We start from the raw sequence: 27393 nt of genomic DNA, 5'->3' as shown, positions 1-27393 counted from the left end.
TATGACCTACACATGAAAACACCAGTAAAGGGACAAGGACGGGTCACTACTCTTTACTGACACCAACTCAGTATGTGTGGTCTCAGCTCCAAAGACACTTCCCTTTACATCCAATTTCACTAAAATTACCTACCAGCAAGTATTAGCCTAAACAACACCTGCACAAAATAATTAATTTTAAAGTTAACACTAACCAACCACTTACTGTATGGAGATAAAATCACTTAAAATAATGTATTCACATACCAGGAAAAGCGTATTTTTAGACAGACACACTTTTTTATTATTTCAGACAAAATAATAATAATAATAATTTTGTATTAAAGCCTATATACCAATCAACATGCTTGTGGTTAACAGATGTTGCTCACCTCTTCATTTCACTGACTTAGCGTGCGGCAATTGTGAGCTGACTTCTTTCTCAAACCATATTTCAGCTTCCCAAAAAGGGAAATCATGGAGCCCGGTCCTGCCAGAGCTAAAGCCAACTGGCTTCGACTTTTCAGCAGAGTACGACTACAACTACAAGAGGTACTGCCAGGATGTGTCTGTGTGTGTTCAGTTTATTTGTATGGTCCTCTTGCTTGCAGTCACTGTCAGGTGAATCCCTTCATTGGCAGGAACGGATCTTAGAGTGCGGTTCTGTTGCTGCTCTGCTGATTGCCTTGTTGCATCAATCCCTGCATGTCCTGTTCTTACTCTGTATTTTTCCAGCTTTCGTTGACTAGTCTGTCATTTTTCCCAGTTTTTGGTCGCAGCTGTGGATTATATTGTCTTGTGTTTGATAGTTTCTGTTTACCCCCTGTATTGTTTTTGCCATTTCATTATTTTCTTTTCAGTTGTTTGCCATCCTCGTAGCGAATGCATGTAGTCCATTCTGATTACCCATGGCAGGAGCTGGCTCTCAGGTGGGTGTGCCCTGTAGTGTGTTAATAAATCTAATTTGTATCGTATGTATCTGTATGGCTCACAGATATTTATGATGAGCGCAAGACGCACATAGGAAGCTGTTGCAAGTCTGTTAAGCGTCCTTTCCAAAGCCTGGTGTTTGTATCAATCAGGGCTATTTCTGTGTATAGTGTGACGTTAGTATCAGTGCCGCATGTCATTGTTTGAAGAGCCAAGCGGACAAAGAACATGTCTTTCAATAATGGAGCAGATAGAATTAGAGAAATGATTACACGGATAGCCATCCCGCTGTAATCTTCTTCCACAAACACAGAACTCACTGCTGATGTCAATAATCCCCACACTCACTAAGAAATACACACAGTGTAGTTTTTTTCACTCTGTTGTAAATCATGACTTTGAGAACACCTGCAGTCATTGAGCGAACTACAAACTACAATTGGAACTACAGCGTTGTAGTTTTCTGGAAGGCTGCCTTTTCCCGGTTTTTCCATCTCATCTTTTCCTTCTCTTTCTCCACAGGCCCGAGGAGAAAGTGTTGGCATTGCCTCTCTGCTTTTGTCAGCAGGGTAAGTAACCATGAGGCTGACACCGCTGCAGCTATTGAAAATCTATAACTTATCGACCAAAAAGAAAGACCAGTGTCTCAGTGCATTTATTTTGTAACTTATTCACAGTGAAGGTTCTAGCTGTTAGCTGAAAATATAGCCGATGTTTAAAGTATGTTTTCTCTCCAGGATGGGTGGTGCTCTGTATAGTATTGACAGCATGCCAGACCTCAGGAAGAGAAAAGCAATGCCTCTGGTCAGCGATCTGGTGAGTTTCTGCACTAATCTCTTTATGTTCCCGTGACTAAGTGTCTCACATTTCCCAGATCCATCTCACTTGGCTCAGCAGTCCGTGCTCTCATCCTTAAATGTTACTCCTGTTTTCTGTCTGATTCTCTACTATGTTTATTTTCACGATCTTTTCTAATATTCTACTATTTTTACTCCTGTTGTTCTCTGTCCTTTACTCCACTGCATCCATGCTGTTAAAGAAAATGCATTGCCCTGCTGTTAAAGTCTGACAGGGCATGAAGCAAGGCAGAGAGGCCAGCGGCAGAGGCCAGAGGTTTTCTCTGACTGACGCTGATGTCTGCTACATGCTGTCATATAACAGACCTTTATTACCCCACCATGCCATGATCCCTATGCCTTTTTGACACTATCTCATTACCAACACATCTTTTGCAGACTTCTATTGTCACTTTTCTTAGAATGTAGACAGACGCACTCTGTATCTCCGTGTCATTCTAAGGAATGTGCGAATAAAAGAAAACCACAAGCGTATTCAGGTTTTGGGAGCACATTGGTTGTCACAGTTTGGGGTTTTTTATCATTTAATTATTATCACTCGCTTAATCCTAATTCACACAGAGGTAAAGACCAATCGGTGACTATCTGGCAGTGTTGGGAAGGTTACTTTTAAATCCACTACAGGTTACAGAATACATTCCCCAAAATGTATTTTGTAACATATTCCATTACGTTACTCAATGAGAATAATGTAATGGAATACTTTGGATTACTTGATATATTATCATGCTTTTTACAACTACATGAATGACTATTGCTCTGTGATTTATTACTTTTACTGAAGGTTACTCGCCATAGCAATGCCAACTAGATTTTTAAATCTTAATATAAAATGAGTAACAGTAAGGTGGATATTAGGTAAAGCTGCACTTTTTGCAGCGATCTCATATAGAAAACTATTCCGCGCGTATATAAAACAGGTCCGCAGCTCCGAACCGTAGTAAAGGTTCCTCTGGCTAATACGCCGGGTTCGTGTCGGGCTCATAGCCGAAAACAAGCTTTACTTTGTTGTCTGGGTCAACTTTGCTAAAAACACGAACACAGTGTAGAGTCGAGTCTTAATAGCTTACTTACAACTGGGCTACGCTGCCCATGAGGCTACATTCGTTAGGGCTATGCCTGTAACACTCTACCTGTTGCCTTCATATTAAATCATTTTTTGAACAATAATTTTTAAAAATATTTCGTCACGTCATTATGTGGGCCGCAAGTAGAGGTGAAATGGGCCGCGAGATTGAGACCCAGGAATTAGAGCCTCTTAATGCGTGTTTTGTTGGAGTTTTCGCCGGCGTGGAATTACCAAAAATAGAGAGGGGACAGCCTAACACAGGGGTAGGGAACGTTAGTCCTCGAGAGCCAGTGTCCTGCAGGTTTTAGATGTGTCCTTGATCCAACACAGCTGATTTAAATGGCTAAATTAGCTCCTCAACATGTCTTGATTTTCTCCAGAGGCCTGGTAACGAACTAATCATTTGATTCAGGTGTGGTGATCCAGGGTGAGATCTAAAACCTGCAGGACACCGGCCTAACATATGAAACAGGAAAAGACCGCCATGTAATCCCTTTATTTCAACAAAGTAACTGTATTCTGAATACCATCTTTTTAAACGGTAACAGTAACAGAATACAGTTACTCGTATTTTGTATTTTAAATACGTAACGCCGGTACACTCCCCAACACTGCTATCTGGTAACCACGTGTAACCAAGTGTTTGCTGGAGGTTGCTTCCTGGCACTGGAGGAAAATGGTTAAAATTTCTGCCTCAGTGCTGCAGTCACATTTCAAAAGGCACAACTTTCACGTTAAAAGTAAGCGGGTGACCGCAGTAATCTGTTAGCAATCATAAGCATGGTCAGAGACTGTCACAACGGGACTGAACGGACTCACGCGCAGGCTCTAGGTCTTGAAAGCACAAGAGTCTTTATTATGATGCACCAGGTGATTATTTACAAAAGTGAGGGGAAAGCCGGGCTCCGGGGGTCCACACACGAACGGGGAAGACACGCATACTCTCCGTCCACTCCTCTTCACACTCGCACACTCTCCGTCCACTCCTCCTCACACTCCACTCACTCGGGTAACACAGGGGTAGGTCCAGGGAATCTGTACACAGAGACACGAAGGGGTAGTTAGGTAAATCGCTATGAAACACTTCTGAAGTCATTGAGCTGGGGTTACACTGATCAGGGTCGGCAACGGTCCAGCGACGAGAAACACAGGGCTGCCGTCTTATAAAGGGGCTGGATCACTCGTGATGAGCCACAGGTGCGTGGGCCATGGGCAGGAGCCCGCAGGTGAGCTCCGCCCAGGCAGAGGGAGGAGGGAAAGAGGGGAAAGGAGAGAGCAGGAAAAAAATAAAAAAAGGAATACAAAACATATGTAGCCGTACTGAGCCGACCGGGTAGGCACAGGGACCCTGACAGAGACATTGGGATCAGTTTAAGCGATTCAGCATCGATAAACAAAATAAGTTACATAATGCACATGATACATGCACCGCTATAGTTACAACTTAATACCATATTACCAAATAAAAGCATCATAAAGCAACGTTGAAATGTGTCTGAAAAACTGATCCTGCTGTTCTTAAATAAACCAGCTTAACTTTGCTTGTCATAAAGACTAAAAGTTAAGGCCTGACTAACCCTGTTAGGAGTTTCAACTGGTGGTTTCACACTTTGGTTTGACATCCTAAGCATAGCATGCTATTGATAGCTGTAGATATGCTGGTTTGTCACCTCTTGACAGATCCATGCTAGCTGCTGTCTATAGCTTTTGTTTTCACAGCACAAGAGTGGTTACGTCTTCTCATCTAACTCACAGCAGGAAAGCCAATAAGCATATTTAGCATATGATATGTCAAATTGTTGCTTTGATGCCAAATCACATTGTGCACTGGGAGCTGAAATAATGCCGACTCTTAAATCAGCTGCCAGTCAAAGCTGAGTGCCACGCTCATAAACACCCACCATGCACTGACAGGCAGGTGCACCTCTTTCATCACTCTCATTTACACACACACACGCACACACACATGCACACACACAAACAACTTGTCAGACTGTCTGCTATTGATTTATCAGAGTGGAACACTGCCTGAATGAGCAGCAACTAGTATTTCATTCAGAAATCTAATATTCAGGTGGAAATGCAGCAGAGATTTTCTGAAAAATCCCAGTCTCCCTTGATTCCCTAATCGCTTCATTGTTGCTTTTTCACAAAACTACCACATATGCATAAAAAGTGCATCCATTTCTCAGCCATTCTTGCAATTTTAATTCTCTGTGTAAACCTCTTTCTCCTCTGTTGCCTTTTTCTAATACATTTCTACCTTTTTTCTCCCAACTTCACTTCACTGCTACAGGCTATGGTGAGTAACGCACCTTTTGTTTATGAAATATCTGCAGTTGGTTATGAAGATATACTCGTTTTCTGGTACCGACCAAAGTGGTCACTCCAAACAAAAATATGCAGCTGTAATCTCCTACTCTGAGATTTATCACGATTAAAGAAGATATTATACTGACCACCCTTCTTCCATCACACAGTCCTTGGTCCAGAACTCCAGGAAGGCGGGCATCACCTCAGCCCTGACATCAAGTACCCTACATAATGAAGAACTGGTCAGTCCACATTTATATTCTTTAATTAAATTATTTCAAATACTGCTCATAAGCTTTAACTCTGCTGACCTTGGGCTTATCTTTCTTACAACCTTGTAGAAGAGTCATGTCTATAAGAAGACCCTCCAGGCCCTCATATATCCTATTTCCTGCACCACCCCACACAACTTTGAGGTGTGGACAGCCACCACACCCACGTACTGCTATGAATGTGAGGGACTCCTCTGGGGTATTGCTCGCCAGGGCATGCGCTGTACTGAGTGTGGGGTGAAATGCCACGAGAAGTGCCAGGATCTACTCAACGCCGACTGTCTGCAAAGTAAGATGAACGCCGGGAGGCATCACTCCATTTCAGCCCCCAAAGCATTAATGAAGTGAAGTGACTAGTTTACAAACGTGACAATGAAATCTAAATTTAGCAGCTCATATGTGCAGCGGGTAAACACTCCCAGTCACTGCTGGCGCAAAAAGACGGTGTAAATTCAGATAAATACAACCAGTATCTCCGGCTGGCTTTTATAAATTATCATTTTTAATCGTTTCACTTTTTTTAAAAACATTATATTTTTAAGTTTTTTAATACTGGCAGGTTATCTTTTTTTTCACTGGCCTTCCATCAGAGACCCGATGCCAACTTCAGCTATCAGTGAACAGAAAGGCTCAGATCAGTTAGATATTCAGCTAAATTTAGAAGAGGTAGAGTGGGTAATCCACTGTCTGGGAGGGCCACTGTTTGATTCCTTGGCTCTGAAGCATCTTAACTAATTGCCCATATTGTCATAAATGCATCTGTCAGTGATATATGAAGTGTGTGAATGTGGTTTTAATGATTACAGACATGAGAGTGAGAAAGGATCGCAGAAAATACCCTTTTGCTGAGTTTCCGTTTTAGACTTTTTGCGGTGTCAGTTCTTTTTATTTATATTTATTAATAATAGAAAACAATGTAGTCCATTTATTTCCTCTCCTGTCTGTTTGTCAGTTCCAAGCACAGAGCCTTCCTCCCTCCTCCTTCTCTTCTTACTCCTACATTCCTATTTTCGTTGTTTTCATGAGAGGATATTACAAACCATTTGTCTTTTCTTGTGATCCGCCTCGCTCTCTTTCCATCTTTTTCACTCAGCATTTTATAGCCCTGCAAAAGCATCCTCTTATATTTCATGAAATACACCAAAGTTGTTATTATAGTGTTATGATATTCGTTTGAAATCATCTGAAAAATTGTAGAAATTTATCCACCATGATTTCAGGATCAGTAAGCGTGAGCTCACTTCTCATCTCACATGGCACCTTTTTCCGTTTTTGTTTACAAATCTGATTCTTTTACTTCTCAATTTTCTTGCCAACCAGGAGCGGCAGAGAAGAGCTCCAAGCACGGCGCCGAGGACCGAACTCAAAATATCATCATGGTTCTTAAGGATCGCATGAAGATCCGTGAGAGGAACAAACCAGAGATCTTTGAACTCATTCAGGAAGTGTTCACCGTCCTCAAGTCCACACATGTCACCCAGATGAAGCAGATCAAACAGAGCGTGCTCGATGGCACCTCTAAATGGTCGGCCAAGATCAGCATCACAGGTTTGTGTCTATAAAAAGAGACAAGCTGCTGTTTATATGCAGTGAACACAGGTGGCGTCTGTGGGGCAGTAGCTCAGAAGGTCAGTTGAATTAAGAGGCATCTGTTTCCATCCAAACACACACACGCACGCACACACGCACACGTATACATAAACCCAGCGGTCCCCAACCTTTTTTGCACCACGGACCGGTTTATGCCCGACAATATTTTCACGGACCTTTAAGGTGTCACGGATAAATACAACAAAATAAAACTAGTACCGGTACCGGAAAAAAGAAGATTTATTCATAACACACGTGAAAAGACCCAGGAAAACAGAGTTAACGATAAAAATGATAACAAAATAACGCTGAAAACCGATTAAAAAACAATACATTTCACACCTGAGCCTCAACTCTCGCGGCCCGGTACCAAACGACTCACGGACCGGTACCGGTCCGAGGCCCGGGGGTTGGGGACCGCTGCATAAACCCACTGGCCTTACCAGCTTGGCTTTTTTTTCCTTCTTCCTAGTGTTGTGTGCCCAGGGTCTACAAGCCAAGGATAAAACTGGTTCCAGTGATCCGTATGTAACCGTCCAGGTTGGAAAGACGAAAAAGAGGACCAAGACCATCTATGGCAACCTCAACCCCGTCTGGGAGGAGACATTTAATTTGTGAGTCATTGGCTTTTTTGTATGGTTACTGTTAATTAACCTCCTAAGACCCAAACTCTTTTAATTTCTCTTTGCTGTTTGGGCTGATTGGGACCTGATAACTGCAAAAACAAAGAATTCTGTGATTTTTTTTTTTTACTTGATTTTTGGTTCTGAGAAAAATGAGATCCACATATGAAGACATTAGTTTTAAATTTCGATAGAGCAGTGGCAGTATAATGTCCTCGTAAGTGAATATCAGGCTCTTGTAGAGCAAAATTTAGTATTTTGGTCTGGACAACCCAAAATGTGATGTCCACATATGTGGATGCCAGATCCTAGGAGGTTAAATAAACAAGGTCTATTTTTAAGGCTGGTGATTTCTGTTTACGCTTGAAGAATATGATACGTACGAGTCACCCTAGTAATCTGCCCTTCTTGTCTAACTGCCAGTTTACTTAGTATATTTGGCTCACTCTCCGGTTTGGTCTTTGCAGTGAATGTCACAACTCTTCAGACCGCATCAAGGTGCGAGTGTGGGATGAAGATGATGACATTAAGTCTCGTGTGAAGCAGAAGTTCAAACGAGAGTCCGACGACTTCCTCGGTCAAACCATCATCGAGGTCCGCACGCTGAGCGGAGAGATGGACGTCTGGTATAATCTGGGTCAGTTGAATTGGCACGACTCCTTTTTCTCTGTACACTGCCCCGTTTAATATACTGGATCTCATCACCCATCATTTCTTTCCAACGCAGACCTGGTGACTGTGTTTCTGTGTGTTTTGCGCTCTTCACAGACAAACGTACTGACAAATCCGCTGTGTCTGGGGCCATCCGCATGCACATAAGTGTAGAGATCAAAGGCGAGGAAACGGTTGCTCCGTATCATGTTCAGTACACCTGTCTGCACGAGGTAAACTCGCTTTTTATCTGTGAGTGAACATGCATTTAAAGAGGGTGAATGCTTCTCAACCGCTTTGTTTTTAGAAGGGCGCATTTTGTCAGATTATCCTTCGTCCGCCGTTTGTGCATCATAGACAAATATCGTTTTTTTTCAAATAACGGGCTGCCTAAAAATGTCAACTAATTTTAGCAGGTAAGGCATGACGTTCACACTGAAAAAGACTGTTTTCTGCACATAGTCGTGTCTGCGGTGTAAAGAGACAGCAGTCGTTTAAATGCGAGTCAAAATGAACCGCTTCTCTTTATTTGCTATGTGCTGACTGAAACCGTTACGCTAGGTTTACAGGAATCTTTGACAAACAAAATTAGCTTTTGTTATAAGTAGGGCTGCCACGATTAGTCGACTAGTCACGATTACGTCGACTATCAAAATCGTCGACGACTGATTTAATAGTCGACGTGTCGTTTGAAGCTTTGTAAGATCGCAAAAGACGCAGGAATAATAGCAGGATTTAAGAGTGTAATAACGGACTGAAACAGAAGATGGCAGCACTGCATGTACAAGGATGCCAGCTGCCGTTAAACCCCGAAGAAGAAGAAGCAGCTGTGTCCCAGAATTCATAGCGCGGCCCAGCTTAGTTTCCAACAATGGCGGCAGCTAGTTAGTTTTAATATTACTCTTATTATTCTTTCTGGGTCACAAAATAAACGTTTAACATATTTTCAGGCGAGAATGTAGCTGTGTAAACCTCAAATATCGGCTCAGTTTATCAGGACACCACATATTTTCAAAAGCGCTCCGACGTTTTCGGAGACGTCTGTTACCCACTAGCTCGATAGCTAGCCAGGGGCTAGGTCACTAGCGCCGTGAGAACACCGGACTCCCGGCAAATTGTTTTCAAACCCACCGCCGTCTTTCGCGACTCAGGTTAAATATATATGAGTCACTTAGATAAATTAAAAATGTTGTTGTTTGGCTTTTTTTTTTTTTTTAGTATTTTATTTGTTGCTGAGTAAATCGGTTTGGCTGAGATTAAAGACTGGTGTCAAGCCAGCCTCCAATTCGAGACTTGCAGTCAAGCCAGCCTCCAGTTGATTTTACGTTCCCTGTGTTTTCAAAGTATTACGGGAATGGATGTGGAAACCAGATTTCAAAATAAAAGCCAACTTCGAGTGAATTAACAGATATGTTAAGAACATAATAACATATAATTTAGGCTTTTTTTTTTTTTTTAGAAACTCTAATGTTACATCTACATGACACAGCCTTGTACCCTAATTGTGCCCTGTCAAGGCCATCTTATTTTGGATTTCAAAGTAAAAGCCCTGTGAATCTTCATTTTTGAACTACTCTTTCAATGAATTCATAATGCTCTTAAAAGCAAAAGTCGTATTTCCAAATACTATTTGAACTTTGTATCAACACTTTCCAACCGCAGTCTTTTTCACAGTAATACCATATCAAATAAATTCTTTCTGATTTTGCTTTTCATAGTAATGGCCCTTTGAAATTGCCGATATTTGACTTAATCTTCTAACGATTCAAAATGCTCTAAAATGGAAAATTCCTGTTTCCACAGGGTAATTCCACCTTAGATCAACAGTATACAACCCCACAGTGATACCATATCAATATCAAGTCATTCTGATTTTGCTTTCAAAAGTAAAAGCCCTTTCAAATTGTCCATAATTGACCTAACTTTCAGTGATTTCAAAATGCTCTTAAATAGAATTTTGCTGTTTCCACAGGGTAATTCCACTTTAGATCAACAGTATACAGCCCCACAGTGATACCATATCAATATCAAGTCATTCTGATTTTGCTTTTCATAGTAATGGCCCTTTGAAATTGCCGATATTTGACTTAATCTTCTAACGATTCAAAATGCTCTAAAATGAAAAATTCTTGTTTCCACAGGGTAATTCCACCTTAGATCAACAGTATACAACCCCACAGTGACACCATATCAATATCAAGTCATTCTGATTATGCCTTCCAAAATAAAAGCCTTTTCAAATTGTCCATAATTGACCTAACTTTCAGTGATTTCAAAATGCTGTAAAATGGAAAATTCCTGTTTCCACAGGGTAATTCCACTCCAGATCAACAGTATACAACCCCACGGTGATACCATATCAATATCAAGTCATTCTGATTTTGCTTTCAAAAATAAAAGCCCTTTCAAATTGTCCACAATTGACCTAACTTTCAGTGATTTCAAAATGCTCTTAAATAGAATTTTGCTGTTTCCACAGGGTAATTCGACTTTAGATCAACAGTATACAACCCCACGGTGATACCATATCAATATCAAGTCATTCTGATTTTGCTTTTCATAGTAATGGCCCTTTGAAATTGCCGATATTTGACTTAATCTTCTAACGATTCAAAATGCTCTAAAATGAAAAATTCTTGTTTCCACAGGGTAATTCCACCTTAGATCAACAGTATACAACCCCACAGTGATACCATATCAATATCAAGTCATTCTGATTTTGCTTTCAAAAATAAAAGCCCTTTCAAATTGTCCACAATTGACCTAACTTTCTGTGATTTCAAAATGCTCTAAAATGAAAAATTCTTGTTTCCACAGGGTAATTCCACTTTAGATCAATAGTATACAACCTCACAGTGATACCATATCAATATCAAGTCATTCTGATTTTGCTTTCAAAAATAAAAGCCTTTTCAAATTGTCCATAATTGACCTACCTTTCAGTGATTTCAAAATGCTCTAAAATGGAAAATTCCTGTTTCCACAGGGTAATTCCACTTTAGATCAACAGTATACAACCCCACAGTGATACCATATCAATATCAAGTCATTCTGATTTTGTTTTCAAAAATAAAAGCCCTTTCAAATTGTCCATAATTGACCTACCTTTCTGTGATTTCAAAATGCTATAAAATGGAAAATTCCTGTTTCCACAGGGTAATTCCACTTTAGATCAACAGTATACAACCTCACAGTGATACCATATCAATTTCAAGTCATTCTGATTTTGCTTTCAAAAATAAAAGCATTTTCAAACTGCCCATATCTGACTTGATCCTGGAACAATTTCAAAATGCTCTAAAATGGAAAATTCCTGTTTCCACAGGGTAATTCCACCTTAGATCAACAGTATACAGCCCCACAGTGATACCATATCAATATCAAGTCATTCTGATTATGCCTTCCAAAATAAATGCCCTTTCAAATTGAGCATATATACGACCTACTTTTTTTTTCTTTTTTTTTTTGAAACGATGATTTATTGATTTTGTCAGAACAACACGAACAGCAACAAGTCAGCACAGCCAAGCACAAAAAAAAAACAAAAAAAAAAAAAAACAAAAAAAAACAAAGCAAATGCAGGTATATGAGTTACCAGTACACACGCCTGGGACAAAATATGTAAAGCGTTTCACATTCGAAGTCAAGGGAAACAATAAATTTAAAAAAAAAAAAAGGGGGGGAAAACACAGACATTAATCAGTGTGTTTAAAAACAAACTGCGAGTCCCCTTTATGTAATAGCACAGTAAGGTCATGAGGTAGGTGATCAAGCAGAGGCTGCCATATGCTACAGAATGCATTACAATTGCCCTTTATGATGGCACTGAGGCGCTCCATCGGCAGCACCCTGAGCAGTTCTCTGTACCACTGTGTAACAGTAGGAGGCCGTCTCTGAATCCATTGAAACAGTACACATCGCCTCGCCAAATGTAAAAGTTTACTTAACAAAAGCATCTGTACAGAAGACAGAGAGAGCCCTTCTATAGATAGACCCAGAACGAACAGCATAGGGTTCAGTGGGATCGTTCGGTGGAAAATAGAGCAAAGCTCTATAGCAATATTCTTCCAAAATCCAGTAATTAAAGGACATTGCCATATGCAGTGGTAATAGGTCCCTACAGCCGTATTGCACTTCACACAAAGAGCAGAAATCTGAGGGTGAATTTTATTTAGGAACTCCGGCGTACGCTGTAGTCTATGTAAGATTCTGTACTGGCTTTCCTTTAGTCTGTTACAGGGAAACAATTTCATGGCAGATCTGAAAGTTTTGGACCATGCTTCCGCACCAACCTGAGCTTCGAGGTCGGTTTCCCACCGAACCCTGGCCTTATCAGTGGTTATAAAGTTCAAAGACAACAATTTCCCATAACAAAGAGAAATAAATTTCTTTTTTGTAGTCATTTCCTCGTTAACTTTGAGAAGAAAGCTTTCAACAGGGTTCAAAACTGGTTGATTGGCTGGAAATTTAAGGGAGTTCACATAATGCCTTACTTGCAGGAATCCAAAGAAGTGTTTCTGTGGTAAATTATACTTAACTTGAACTTGATTAAAGGCCATAAAACTACCCCTTTCGAACAGATCACAAATAAATCTTATACCTTTGGAATACCAATCATCAAATATATTAACGCCAATACCCGGGGGGAAAGCTTTATTCCTAGTTAGAGGCTGCAGTGCACTAGAGAAACCTCTTCTTCCGACGTGGGCAGTAATATCACGCCAAACCTTTAAAGTGGGCATCAAGACGGAATTAGTTCTGACACCAAGAGGGAGGTCCGCCAGGTCAGTGGATAAGAGACTAAGAGGTGAGAGAGGGTCACAGCACCAGGCATCTACCGATGGTTCGCCCCGGTGAAGGAAGGAATGTAACCACCCTGAGATTATTTGTGCATGGCAAGCCCAGTAGTAATATAAAAAGTTAGGCAGTGCCTGACCCCCCTCATCCGTGGGCAGTTGTAAAATCTGTATCTTTAGTCTAGATTTCTTCCCACGCCATATGAATTTAGAAAGACATCCCTCAATCTCTATGAATGTTTTTCTGTTGATCCTGAGAGGCAACATTTGAATGGGGTATAATATTCTGGGTAGCACATTCATCTTGATTAAACTTATTCTACCCGTCCAAGACAGGGGGAGGTCAAACCACCTATTGAGGTCATTCTTGATTGAGGCCACAATCGGCTTGAAGTTCAACTTGTACAACTCCGCTGTGTCTGCGGACACCCTGATACCTAAATATGTGAAACCCGTGGTCGACCACCTGAAAGGGAAATTAGGAGGAGCGTCCCACCTCCCCCCGTCACCCAGTGGCAAAGCTTCAGATTTATCATAATTTATCTTATACCCTGAGAAGAGGCCAAATTGGTTGATGATATGTGTCAGTGCAGGAATAGAAGTTTCTGGCTTAGTGAGAAAGAGCAACACGTCATCTGCATAAAGGGAAATCCTGTATTCAGTATTCGACAAGGTCACCCCACAGATCTCAGGATCAGTTCTTATAGCCTCTGCCAGTGGCTCCAAAGCAAGTGCAAACAACAGGGGAGAGAGGGGGCATCCTTGCCGCGTTCCCCTACCCAGTGGGAAGACATCCGAGACCGAGCCATTAACCAAGACCCTTGCAGCTGGGGCCCCATACAGCAGTTTGACCCACTTGACAAATTCAGATCCCAAACCAAACCTGTCCAAAACATCAAATAGATATTCCCACTCCACCCGATCAAATGCTTTCTCAGCATCCAGAGAGATCGCAAGAGCCCTATAATTGGTGTTCTGAGAGAACTGCGCAACATTTATGAGTCGGTGGACATTGGAGCGGGAGTATCTATTCTTGACGAATCCCGTCTGGTCAGGCTTTATCAGAACCGGCAGAACCTCCTCCAAACGTCTGGATAAAATTTTGGACAGAATCTTACAATCCACACTAAGTAGACTTATAGGTCTGTAGGATGTACACAGATCCGCGGGTTTATCCTTCTTTAAGATCAGGGATATATGGGCAAGGTTTAGGGTGGGTGGAAGCACGCCCCTCTCAAGAGATTCTGTATACATTCCCAACAAAGGACCCGCCACATGTTTGGCCATTTTTTTATAAAACTCTGGCCCAAACCCATCAGGGCCCGGAGCCTTCCCGCTCTGTAAGGATTTAATTGCATCCAAGACCTCCTGCACCCTGATAGGGCTGCAAAGATCCAATCGACTTTCCTCTGACAGTATAGGGAGGTTAACAGTGTCAAGAAACAGTTTCCTGGCGTCTACAGTATTTTGACACTCAGGGGAATATAAGTCTTGATAGAACTCTTTCATTATTTTGCTGATAAGTTTAGCCTCAAACTGTAAGACACCTGCCTTATCTTTTAGAGAGGGTATTGCATAAGAGCCCCGTTTCCCTTGGGCAAGTCGGGCGAGCAAGCGTCCAGGTTTGTTGCCTGATTCAAATAATCTATGCTTCGCATAGAATATTGCAGTTTCCGCTTTCTGAGTTAACAGTTGGTCCAGGGCCGATCTAGCTGCATCCAACTTCCGAAGCACAGAAATAGACGAGGATTTCTTAAACTCCCTCTCCAAGTCAGTGATATCGCGTTCAAGCACTAATTGTTTGGCTAAGTTGCTCTTCTTTTTTGCCGAGGTAAAAGAGATAACGGAGCCCCTGAGAAATGCCTTACCCGCCTCCCATAGAGTAGAAGCACTAACCCCCGGTAAGTCATTTGTAGAAAGATAGAGTTCCCACTGATCTTCTAAATACTTTACAAATTTAGGGTCACTAAGGAGAGCTGGGTTTAGCCGCCAATGTCTAGACGAAGGGTCATAGTAAGGTTGTGATAGCTCCATTGAAACTGATGAGTGGTCCGAAAGCGCACATGTGCGGATCAAACAGCCCCGAGTTCTGTCAAGGACAGATCCAGAAACAAACATGTAGTCAATTCTGGAAAAGGAAAAATGGGGGCGTGAGAAAAATGTGAAGTCCTTCACATGTGGATTACAAACTCTCCAAGCATCAAAGAGACCAAGATCTGAACAGAGGTCCGTTGTAGCCTTTGCCATTTTTGAAGATGGTTGAGATTTTGGTGGATTATAATCAGTTTCAGGATTCAAGCCACAGTTAAAATCCCCACCAATTATTACGTGGTTCGGACACACAGGGGAGGTTTTTGCCAGAAAATTTGAATAGAACGACCTATCAAAAGTATTTGGTGCATAAACACTTCCCAATAGAATTAATTCCCCATATAGAAGCCCAGTAATCAAAATAAATCGTCCGTCCGTATCCCTTACAATAGTATGTAGCGTGAATGGTAGATTTTTATGGACCAATATTGCGACGCCTCTACTTTTAGAGTTAAAGGAAGAATAATAAATTTGTCCCACCCAATCACGTTTGAGTTTTAGGTGTTCGGAATCTGTGAGGTGAGTCTCTTGCAGTAATGCAATCTGCACTCTATCTTTTTTGAGTAAGGAAATTATCTTGCGCCTCTTAATGACGTGGTTAATTCCCTTGACATTAAGAGTAATAATTTTAGTGTTACTCATTGCAAAAGTAATCTGTCATTGGACAAGAATCGTCAACCCAAGGCAAACAGAAAGAGCCATCATAATAAAAGACATGTGAAAGACTTAACCCATGGCCTGAACCGGCCGTGCTGACATGAAGAAAACCATCACAAAAAGATGGCAAAGGAACCTTCACCCACACAACAAATTGCATACAATAACAGAATTAAGATAAACGTCAAGGTATCACGGACTAAAAACAGACAAACAAGAAACAAACAAAAATGAAAATGCCACCCACCGGGTGGTGTCACAAGCCCAGTGCAGCCAAAAGAAGTTTCACTCCACGGGAGAGAAGGAGAGAGAAGACAAGAAAAAGAGAAAAAAAAAAACAAAGCAAAACCCCGCCCCCGCTCCCCAAACCTGAATGGAATCGGGTTACTGTCAGTTGTGAATCAAAATTAGAGACTGAGTAAACAATTAGGCTATTTTCCCCGTTAAACCGTCTCTGCCTCCTCAAACTGCGTTAAACGCTGCGGACTCAGGCGTCTAATGACACGGTCCCAGTTAAGTCCGGCAGTGCCACAGTTTGTACGGGGCAAGCATCTATTAATCCAGCGCATTGATGAAACTTTGTGCATCTTTAGGCGATTCAAACTTGTGCTCATTGCCATTGTAAGTCAGCACAAGCGTCGCTGGATAGCGCATCCTAAAGCGGATGCCCTTGTCGATTAAGGCACGGCAAGAAGCATTAAATCCCCGTCGTTTCTCACGGATCGCGTAGGAGAAATCCTGATGTATGAAGATCCGCTGCCCGTCGTGGTGGAGTTCGGGGGCCGCTTTCACTGCAGCCATAATCCGCTGTTTATCTCCGGAGTTGTGGAGCTTGATGATCACCGGCCTGGGGTGAGCACCCCGCGGGCCGAGGCCCCGGTGTGCGCGGTCAACTTTAATGCGGGCTTTACCCGCGGAGCTGTGTCTCAGCCCGAGTGTGGCAGGCAGCCAAGCCTCAAAAAACTGAGTAGGGCTCTCACCCTCCGCACCTTCTTTCAGGTTAATGATGCGAATATTGTCGCGCCTGCTGCGGTTCTCTAAGTCGTCCAAACCTTTTGCCATAACCTTAATCCTCCCCTCCGCTTCAGCCAGCCTCCCCGCGAGGTCAGTCACCCCATCTTCCATATCTGAGATTCTCTGCTCTGCCTCCGTGACGCGTTTGGAGACGTTTTCCAGCGAGGACGAAATTTTCTCCAGTGTCCCCGACAGTGCAGACAGTTTTTGGTCAATTACCTCACTGATGCTATCGGTCACCTCACGGACGAGAGTTGCGGTGTCCACCGGGGGCGAGGGCTGGTCGCCCATTGCTACTAGCATGTCAGTTTGGCTAGCATTGTTCATCACGACGGCCGTGGTCTTTCGAGATTGTATCTTCGTCTGCTTCGACATTATTTAACTTCCAAAAAGCGTATTTAGGACTGCTGAGTATTCCCAAAGCTCTCAGTCACTAGTTTAGGTAAAAATATAGACAGTAGTGCGCATTACACTGTGATAAGTACAGGTGGGAGCGGGAGCACAGTGAAAGCACGTCTTCTAGCCTACCATATTCACCGGAACTCCCACGACCTACTTTTTTAACGATTTCAAAATGTTCTTAAAAAAGAATTTTGCTGTTTCCATAGGAAAATTTCACTTTAGGTCAACAGTATACAACCTCACGATGTTACCATATCAATATCAAGTCATTCTGATTATGCCTTCCAAAATAAAAGACTTTTCAAATTGCCAAGATACGACCTACTCTTTTAAAGATTTCAAAATGCTCTAAAAGTGAAAATTGCTGTTTCCACAGGATAATTTCACTTTAGATCAACAGTATACAACCTGACAATGTTACCACATCAATATCAAGTCATTCTGATTTTGCTTTCAAAAATAAAAGCATTTTCAAAATGCCCATATCTGACTTGATCCTGGAACAATTTCAAAATGCTCTAAAATGGAAAATTCCTGTTTCCACAGGGTAATTCCACCTTAGATCAACAGTATACAGCCCCACAGTGATACCATATCAATATCAAGTCATTCTGATTATGCCTTCCAAAATAAAAGACTTTTCAAATTGCCAAGATACGACCTACTCTTTTAAAGATTTCAAAATGCTCTAAAAGTGAAAATTGCTGTTTCCACAGGATAATTTCACTTTAGGTCAACAGTATACAACCTCACGATGTTACCATGTCAATTTCAAGTCATTCTGATTTTGCTTTTCAAAATAAAAGCTTTTTCAATTTGCCCATATATGACTTACTCTTGGAGCGAATTCAAAATGCTCTAAGATGGAAAATTGCTGTTTCCACAGCATAATTCCACTTTAGATCAATAGTATCCAACCCCACAGTGATACCATATCAATATCAAATCAGTCTGATGTTGCCTTCCAAAATAAAAGACTTTTCAAATTGCCGATATACGACCTACTCTTTTAAAGAATTCAGAACGCTCTAAAAATGAAACTTGCTCTTTCCACAGGATGAATCCATGTTAGATCAAAAGTGTACATCCACACCATGGTACTACTTCAATTTCAAGTCATTCTGATTTTGCCTTCCAAAATAATGGCCTGTTGAAAATGCCAATAACTTACCTAACTTTCAGTGATTTCGGAATGCTCTAAAAAGGAAATTTTCTATTTCCACAGAATAATTTCACTTTAAATCAACAGTATACAACCCCACAGAGATACGATGTTAAGATCAAGTCACTCTGATTTTGCCTTCCAAAATAAAAGTATTTTCAAATTGCCCATAGACGACCTACTCGTTTAACGATTTCAAAATGCTCTTAAATTGAAAGATGCTGTTTCCACAGGATAATTCCACTTTAGATCAACAGTATCCAACCCGACAGTAAAACCATGTAAATTTCATGTTGGTCTGATTTCGCCTTTCAAATTAATGGCCCGTCGAATTTGTCCATATGTGATATACTCTTTCAATTATTTCAGAATGTTTTAAAAATGAAAATTGCTGTTTCAACACATATTGGGTTTTCATTTTGAAAAGCAAAATCAGACTCAATTGATTATGACAGAATTGAATCATAAAGATGATGTAAAAGGAAGCTGAAATTGCCACTAGGTTGTAATTGATAGTACGTTTATATTTTAAGTCTGTGGAAAGATGTCATTCTAAATAAAGAAATTACAAAACAGCTTGCAAACCAACCATGACATCTTTCCACAGACTTAAAATATAAACTTACTATCAATTACAACCTAGTGGCAATTTCAGCTTCCTTTTACATCATCTTTATGATTCAATTCTGTCATAATCAATTGAGTCTGATTTTGCTTTTCAAAATGAAAACCCAATATGTGTTGAAACAGCAATTTTCATTTTTAAAACATTCTGAAATAATTGAAAGAGTATATCACATATGGACAAATTCGACGGGCCATTAATTTGAAAGGCGAAATCAGACCAACATGAAATTTACATGGTTTTACTGTCGGGTTGGATACTGTTGATCTAAAGTGGAATTATCCTGTGGAAACAGCATCTTTCAATTTAAGAGCATTTTGAAATCGTTAAACGAGTAGGTTGTCTACGGGCAATTTGAAAATACTTTTATTTTGGAAGGCAAAATCAGAGTGACTTGATCTTAACATCGTATCTCTGTGGGGTTGTATACTGTTGATTTAAAGTGAAATTATTCTGTGGAAACAGAAAATTTCCTTTTTAGAGCATTCCGAAATCACTGAAAGTTAGGTCAATTATGGGCATTTTCAACAGGCCATTATTTTGGAAGGCATAATCAGAATTACTTGAAATTGATATGGTAACATCGTGAGGTTGTATACTGTTGACCTAAAGTGAAATTATCCTGTGGAAACAACAAAATTCTTTTTAAGAACATTTTGAAATCGTTAAAAAAGTAGGTCGTATATATGCTCAATTTGAAAGGGCATTTATTTTGGAAGGCATAATCAGAATGACTTGATATTGATATGGTGTCACTGTGGGGTTGTATACTGTTGATCTAAAGTGGAATTACCCTGTGGAAACAGGAATTTTCCATTTTAGAGCATTTTGAAATCACTGAAAGGTAGGTCAATAATGGACAATTTGAAAAGGCTTTTATTTTTGAAAGCAAAATCAGAATGACTTGATATTGATATGGTATCACTGTGGGGCTGTATACTGTAAATACAGAGTGGAATTATCCTGTGGAAACAGGAATTTTCCATTTTAGAGCATTTTGAAATCACTGAAAGTTAGGTCAATTATGGACAATTTGAAAAGTCTTTTATTTTTGAAAGCAAAATCAGAATGACTTGATATTGATATGGTATCACTGTGGGGCTGTATACTGTAAATACAGAGTGGAATTATCCTGTGGAAACAGGAATTTTCCATTTTAGAGCATTTTGAAATCACTGAAAGTTAGGTCAATTGTGGACAATTTGAAAGGGCTTTTATTTTTGAAAACAAAATCAGAATGACTTGATATTGATATGGTATCACTGTGGGGTTGTATACTGTTGATCTAAGGTGGAATTACCCTGTGGAAACAAGAATTTTTCATTTTAGAGCATTTTGAATCGTTAGAAGATTAAGTCAAATATCGGCAATTTCAAAGGGCCATTACTATGAAAAGCAAAATCAGAATGACTTGATATTGATATGGTATCACTGTGAGGTTGTATACTGTTGATCTAAAGTGGAATTACCCTGTGGAAACAGCAAAATTCTATTTAAGAGCATTTTGAAATCACTGAAAGTTAGGTCAATTATGGACAATTTGAAAAGGCTTTTATTTTTGAAAGCAAAATCAGAATGACTTGATATTGATATGGTATCACCGTGGGGTTGTATACTGTTGATCTAAAGTGGAATTACCCTGTGGAAACAGGAATTTTCCATTTTACAGCATTTTGAAATCACTGAAAGGTAGGTCAACTATGGACAATTTGAAAAGTCTTTTATTTTGGAAGGCATAATCAGAATGACTTGATATTGATATGGTGTCACTGTGGGGCTGTATACTGTTGATCTAAGGTGGAATTACCCTGTGGAAACAGGAATTTTTCATTTTAGAGCATTTTGAAATCACTGAAAGTTAGGTCAATTATGGACAATTTGAAAGGGCTTTTATTTTTGAAAGCAAAATCAGAATGTCTTGATATTGATATGGTAACATCGTGAGGTTGTATACTGTTGATCTAAAGTGGAATTACCCTGTGGAAACAGGAATTTTCCATTTTAGAGCATTTTGAAATCACTGAAAGGTAGGTCAATTATGGACAATTTGAAAAGGCTTTTATTTTTGAAAGCAAAATCAGAATGACTTGATATTGATATGGTATCACTGCGGGGTTGTATACTGTTGATCTAAAGTGGAATTACCCTGTGGAAACAAGAATTTTTCATTTTAGAGCATTTTGAATCGTTAGGAGATTAAGTCAAATATCGGCAATTTCAAAGGGCCATTACTATGAAAAGCAAAATCAGAAAGAATTTATTTGATATGGTATTACTGTGAAAAAGACTGCGGTTGGAAAGTGTTGATACAAAGTTCAAATAGTATTTGGAAATACGACTTTTGCTTTTAAGAGCATTATGAATTCATTGAAAGAGTAGTTCAAAAATGAAGATTCACAGGGCTTTTACTTTGAAATCCAAAATAAGATGGCCTTGATAGTGACAGGGCACAATTAGGGTACAAGGCTGTGTCATGTAGATGTAATATTAGAGTTTCTAAAAAAAAAAAAAAGCCTAAATTATATGTTATTATGTTCTTAACATATCTGTTAATTCACTCGAAGTTGGCTTTTATTTTGAAATCCGGTTTCCACATCCATTCCCGTAATACTTTGAATACACAGGGAACGTAAAATCAACTGGAGGCTGGCTTGACTGCAAGTCTCGAATTGGAGGCTGGCTTGACACAAGTGATTAAAGTTATAGTTTTTACACAGCTGAATAAACGTCAAGCAGACAGCTGATTATCAGAAGTGTGAGATGCTGGAGAATATACTCCGGTGTCCTGTTATATTTCAGATAGCAAGGAGTTTATTAAACTTTACCAAAACAATCTGCATATTTCATTAAAATTGAATAAACTATCATCTTGTCTTTATTTTTAGTTAGCACCTTAAAAGCTTAAAGCTGTAAGCTAATGATAGTTATATAAGAGCAGATGCTGCTGGTGCAATAAGCTGTAGTTTTACGTCCAGTGGATGATGATCTGATTAGTCGACTAATTGCATAAATAATCGGTGACTAGTCGACTATCAAAATAATCGTTTGTGGCAGCCCTAGTTATAAGTGTGTAATGTTGTTTTCGCGGCCTGCGTTTATGAATATGTGTGTGTGAAGCTGTCTTAAATGAGCCAAGCTAAACTAGTTAATTTGCTTGACTGATGTTCACTTTCATAACTGACCCATTAAACTTGAGTTAGTACTCTGGATAAAGGCAAAGATAGAGGCATCACACACACACGTTTCTGCTCTGGGTTCGTGCAGAAAATTCTGCTGATTGATTGTAGACCAGTCCCAACTTTGTATGGAGTCATTACTCAGTCCATTACTCACAACACATTAGCTGACCTTAACTGACAAATGGGCACTGTTATTGCCTCTCAAGTGCCTATAAACCCACTCAGAATATTTTACAGTGGTGTAAGGTTTTATGGATGAGACAGCACCTTGTGTTGGCCTCATAATGTGGGTTTATGGCTCTTTATGCAGCAGAGCCAACAGACACAACAGCTTGTGAGGTTATAGCGCGCTCTGTCTTAATGGCTGAACTGTTTACAAACGAGTGATAACTGTTTGAATTTTTTCAAGCCTTTTTTCTCTTTTATTTCACTCACGCCACCTTCTGCTTTCTTTTCCTTAGAATCTCTTCCATTATGTGACGGACATCCAGAATAATGGTGTGGTGAAGATTCCTGACGCCAAAGGGGATGATGCATGGAAAGTGTACTTTGAGGAAACTCCCCAGGAAATCGTAGATGAGTTTGCCATGCGTTATGGAGTCGAGTCCATCTACCAGGCTATGACGTAGGTTCCCGGCTGACTGCCCGACTCCAGAACGTCACCGTTAATAAGAAAGACCCATGTGTTCAGGCGCATCGTAGATTGTTTAGATAAAAATCTAACATTTGCCTGTCCTCCTCTCATTTCCAGCCATTTTGCCTGCTTGTCATCTAAGTACATGTGCCCAGGTGTGCCTGCAGTGATGAGTACCCTGCTGGCAAACATCAATGCCTACTACGCCCACACCACCCAGGCAACCAACAATGTCTCTGCCTCTGACCGCTTTGCTGCTTCTAATTTTGGGGTGAGTCAACATTTAGCTGGATCGATAAAGTTAGATGTCATACTTTTATTAATTAAATAGTTTTATATACTAATTTTCCCCTAACTATCGCAATGGCATAGTTTCTCTGTTATTTCCCTTTGTCGTGTCCTCTTTATCTTCATTATGTTTAATCACAGAATCTATTAGCACATTTCTTTTATTACCCACAGAAAGAGCGATTTGTCAAGCTCCTCGATCAGCTTCATAACTCTCTGAGGATCGACCTGTCCATGTACCGGGTAAGTTACTCTTTTATAATTTCTTCTGGCTTATAACTAATGATTCTCTGCGTCCTTGCACGTCTCTCTTTATCAGAAGCAATTTGAGGAGGCAAATGTGTTAATTAGATTGACAGTTCATCGGAAACGTGCACAGACACGTTGGGGAAAGCATGTACGCCCACACAGTCAGAACAGGGCTTGCTGCCAGTGAAGATTGACCATGCTGGATCGTGCCCACAGATGCAAAAAACTGGACAAGCACAGATGTGAATTCATGTACTGTGGCTCGCCGTTTCTGATTTCTTTCCTTTTTTTGGCCCGATTGCAGAACAACTTCCCGGCCAGCAGTCCTGAGAGACTGCAGGACCTCAAGTCCACAGTGGATCTGCTCACCAGTATAACCTTCTTCAGAATGAAGGTATAGTCTCTTTCTCTTCCATTTTTATCCTAAAGCTTGGTGCTGAGTTGGATTTAAGGGTTTTCTTCAGAAGCAGAAATGGAGAGAATTCTGCAAACCAACTCTGCTTTCTTCACATTGTCTATTTAAGCTGCAGAATATCCCATTTTTCCCCCTGACGTGTCAGTGCTGCTGCCCTGCATCACTGCCTGATCTTTCAACTCTCCCACCTCCCACATGAAGGCTCCAGGGAGATTTTTATTTTCACTACTCCAGTCTTCTATGTTGCATATTTGGGAGAGCACTGTTGCCAAACTTTAACTATATTCTGCAGCTGTAATAAATTCATCATTTCAAATGTGAGCTCAAATGAATGATCCAGTCACTGCATGTCTGATTTTTGTGCCTGCGTTTAGGTCCAAGAGCTCCAGTCGCCACCCAGAGCCAGTCAGGTAGTGAAGGACTGTGTCAAAGCCTGTCTCAACTCCACCTATGAATACATCTTTAATAACTGCCATGAGCTCTACAGTCGCGAGTATCAGGCAGACCCGGTAAGAAGCAGCAGTGATGGGCTGAATGTCTGCGTGTGTGTGTTAGTGAATGTTTTTCTTTTTCCATCTTTGTCAAAAAAATCAACTTTGAATTGATATTTTTTGGCATAAACATAATAAAGTACAAAAAAGTAAAGCCTTGTTAGCACACCATGCATGCGTACATGTACTGGACTTCAGAACATACAGAATCAAACAGTTAGAAAAGTGCAGATGTTCAGGTGTGATGGTGATGGTATCTGCATTTGTTCATTTTTTATTTACTTAAAGGTACATCAACAGTCTTCTATAATTTGCTTACGGCAAATTATAGAAAAAAAAGTGCTGAATTATGATTTGTTTATTTAGTTTATTTGTTTAGTCCATTTTTTCCTTGGTTCATGTTTGGTTTTGGACAAACTAGATCTGTTTTTAGTTGATATCGTTCTGAGCTTCTGGTCGTTACCAAGCAAAACACATAAACTTGGTATATTTCATTCAGTGGCAAAAGGCATTGAGGTTTCCTTTGGAATTTTTGCTGTAGATTTCCAGTGACTGATGATCGTTTTGCTTACATTTAACTTCTGTCCGGTTCAGTTTCCCTTAAGCAAAATGCCGGGAATAATGACAGCCCAACCACAATCTCAGCGCCTTCACACCTGCACCATTAAGTCTGCTTAAATTGAATTCTGGTTCATTTTCCGTCTTGGTGCGGTTCGCTTCTGCAGACACGAGCAGGGTAATTGCACTTGCAGTGAATCTACCACAGACGCATTCGAGGAGGCGGTCTCGATCCAGTTCCAAATGAACTTCAGACTGATTCGTTTATGGTGGGAATATGATCTGACCCAACCACTGAATATATGCTGGGCGTTTGCCTTCTGATAGCCAGGCATGCTTTGCTTCCTGGGATGTAGCAGAGTACCATAAGCCTGCAGAGTACACAAACTTTAAAGAATTGGAAGAAGTGACATTGCAAAGTTATCCTGTAGCTCAGAATACTGTGTCTTCTACCTGCTTTTGCTATTGTTCCTCTTGCACATCTGGCCAACAAGCAGACTGAACTTTCTCATGCGGTTTGTATAAAAAAGACACGTTTTGCTTCGTTTGGAGTTTTCTTTATGTGAAAACAAAGTAAAGTCAAACCAGGGGAAAAAGCTTAAAGTTTTAGAAACTCATCAGCTGATTGAATTACAGGTGGAAGTACAACTTTAGTGATCAAAATCAGCGGTTTTACCCAGAAGTCATCACTACAAAGAGAATAATATTTACATTTTTACATTTCTAATACAGAAAGGATTTCAGTTTTGTCCTCATTCCATATGTAGACACTTGTGTGTTGTTGGTTTGTATGTGTGTGTGTGTGTGTGTGTGTGTGTGTGTGTGTGTGTGTGCGCGGTAAGTCCGTGTCTTAGTCTGGTGAAGCCAGGCTCTTCCATCCGTCACTCCTGTAGCCGATTCCAACAGCGATTTCTAGAACTTGCTTTGAGCCCTCATTAAAGCACCAAGCCCAATTCTGACTTCCCCGTGAATTTCAAATAAGCATTTTTTTCTCTTTGAATAAAACATTTCGTCCTGAGGGACTTTGCTATATTTTGTTGAAATCTCTGCAAGATCATTCTTCACTCTTCAAACCCTGCAGCAGCCAGCTCAGTGTTTTGTTTTGTTTTTTCTCAGCACATCTTCAGCTGTTTCAAAGAAGTCGACCAGACAGTTGACATTCGCAGTCTGTTTAAAGCTGTTTGAGCAGCAAGTGTTTAATATGTATGAGTTGTTGAGTTAACAACGCAGTCGAGATTTCCCTCCAAAAACGTCTCCCCGTTGCAGACGACAGAAATATTATTGGTAAAATTCACATTAAGATTACACAATTACACGACTCTGGACATCCTGTTGTACGGCTTTAAAAACCGTTTCACTGATCAAAATTCACTTATGTGCAGATTTTTCAGCCAAAAGGGGCAATAATAGCAGGTAAACCTCAGAAAGCCATTGTCATGAGTCATTATAACGCCACTCATGTTGTTGCTTTCCCAGGCCAAGCAGGGTGCTGTGCCCCCAGAGGAGCAAGGACCCAGCATCAAAAACCTCGACTTCTGGTCCAAGTTTATCACACTTATCGTCTCAATCATTGAGGAAGACAAGAACTCTTACACTCCTTGCCTAAATCAGTATGTCTCTAAGTTTTCTACACGGCCGTTCTACCTTTGTGTTTGCTTTGTTTCCTTGTACAAATTTAAACAGAATGGGTTTAATGACATTTTAATGTTATGTAGTTATCCACAGTTTCTCATAGTGCCATTAAAACTGCACTCTGAGGCTCTCGTCAGCTTTCCCGGTTACATGTTCTCCTTCTGCATCCAGATTCCCTCAGGAGCTCAATGTGGGTAAAATCAGCGCGGAAGTTATGTGGAACTTATTTGCTCAGGATATGAAGTATGCAATGGAAGGTGAGTAAAAACCGATAATACAGTTAGTATTGTGCTGTAGTCTTAAAAGTAGCGAGCATACAAAAACACAGAAAAGAAAAGAATTCAGTTAATATTCAGAGAATTTAATTAAACGTCTGTGCTTTTGTTTAACTATCGGCTGCTGGTAGTTCAGCACACTGGTTATTGGCCATAGCTGGACTCCCACTCAGTATATACAAATGGATATTAAAAAGCCACCTATTATATTAAACTCTCTTGAATGTTACAGTCATACAAACATTATACGCAAGTTTTGTTTTTGTATTAGCAATAAAATGATCCAGTTATTCTACTCGTGGCTATCTACATCCTCCAAAAACAAAAAACCATTTTAATCATTAAAACACATACGCGCACACACACACACACACACACACACACACACACACACACACTGAATGTGTGCTCCATGACAAGCAGCTGTTCTTGCTGACTAACTGCCTGCCTGATTCAAATCTTCCAGTACCGCTGCTGAGAGCAAAGATCTCATTTTTTTTCAAACAATGAAGCAAAATATATTAATTTTGGTAGATCTTGTGATATGCATATTCTGATTTCTAGCATGCATATTTTTTATCTGATATTTTAAAAAAGTATTTATGCATAAAAATAAAGTTTCTGATAAGACAAAAAGAGGA

General features: G+C 40.3%; 1 protein-coding gene across 1 annotated transcript in view; it reads left to right on the top strand.

The window, feature by feature from the left end:
- Positions 1 to 27393, top strand: part of unc13a (unc-13 homolog A (C. elegans)) — a 59226-nt gene that overhangs the window by 15349 nt on the left and 16484 nt on the right. Inside the window, exons 12-28 of the mRNA XM_026160077.2 lie at positions 438 to 531; positions 1432 to 1478; positions 1647 to 1725; positions 5132 to 5137; positions 5316 to 5390; positions 5490 to 5709; positions 6741 to 6968; positions 7483 to 7624; positions 8101 to 8270; positions 8402 to 8517; positions 22672 to 22835; positions 22962 to 23115; positions 23307 to 23375; positions 23686 to 23775; positions 24171 to 24305; positions 26322 to 26455; positions 26649 to 26734. Coding sequence (XP_026015862.1) covers positions 438 to 531; positions 1432 to 1478; positions 1647 to 1725; positions 5132 to 5137; positions 5316 to 5390; positions 5490 to 5709; positions 6741 to 6968; positions 7483 to 7624; positions 8101 to 8270; positions 8402 to 8517; positions 22672 to 22835; positions 22962 to 23115; positions 23307 to 23375; positions 23686 to 23775; positions 24171 to 24305; positions 26322 to 26455; positions 26649 to 26734 — 2009 coding nt within the window. The remainder of the gene's footprint in view (positions 1 to 437; positions 532 to 1431; positions 1479 to 1646; positions 1726 to 5131; positions 5138 to 5315; positions 5391 to 5489; positions 5710 to 6740; positions 6969 to 7482; positions 7625 to 8100; positions 8271 to 8401; positions 8518 to 22671; positions 22836 to 22961; positions 23116 to 23306; positions 23376 to 23685; positions 23776 to 24170; positions 24306 to 26321; positions 26456 to 26648; positions 26735 to 27393) is intronic.

This window comes from Astatotilapia calliptera, chromosome 23 (genome assembly GCF_964374335.1).
Source record: "Astatotilapia calliptera chromosome 23, fAstCal68.1, whole genome shotgun sequence".
Taxonomy (NCBI): domain Eukaryota; kingdom Metazoa; phylum Chordata; class Actinopteri; order Cichliformes; family Cichlidae; genus Astatotilapia; species Astatotilapia calliptera.
This window is presented reverse-complemented; position numbering and strand designations above follow the sequence as displayed.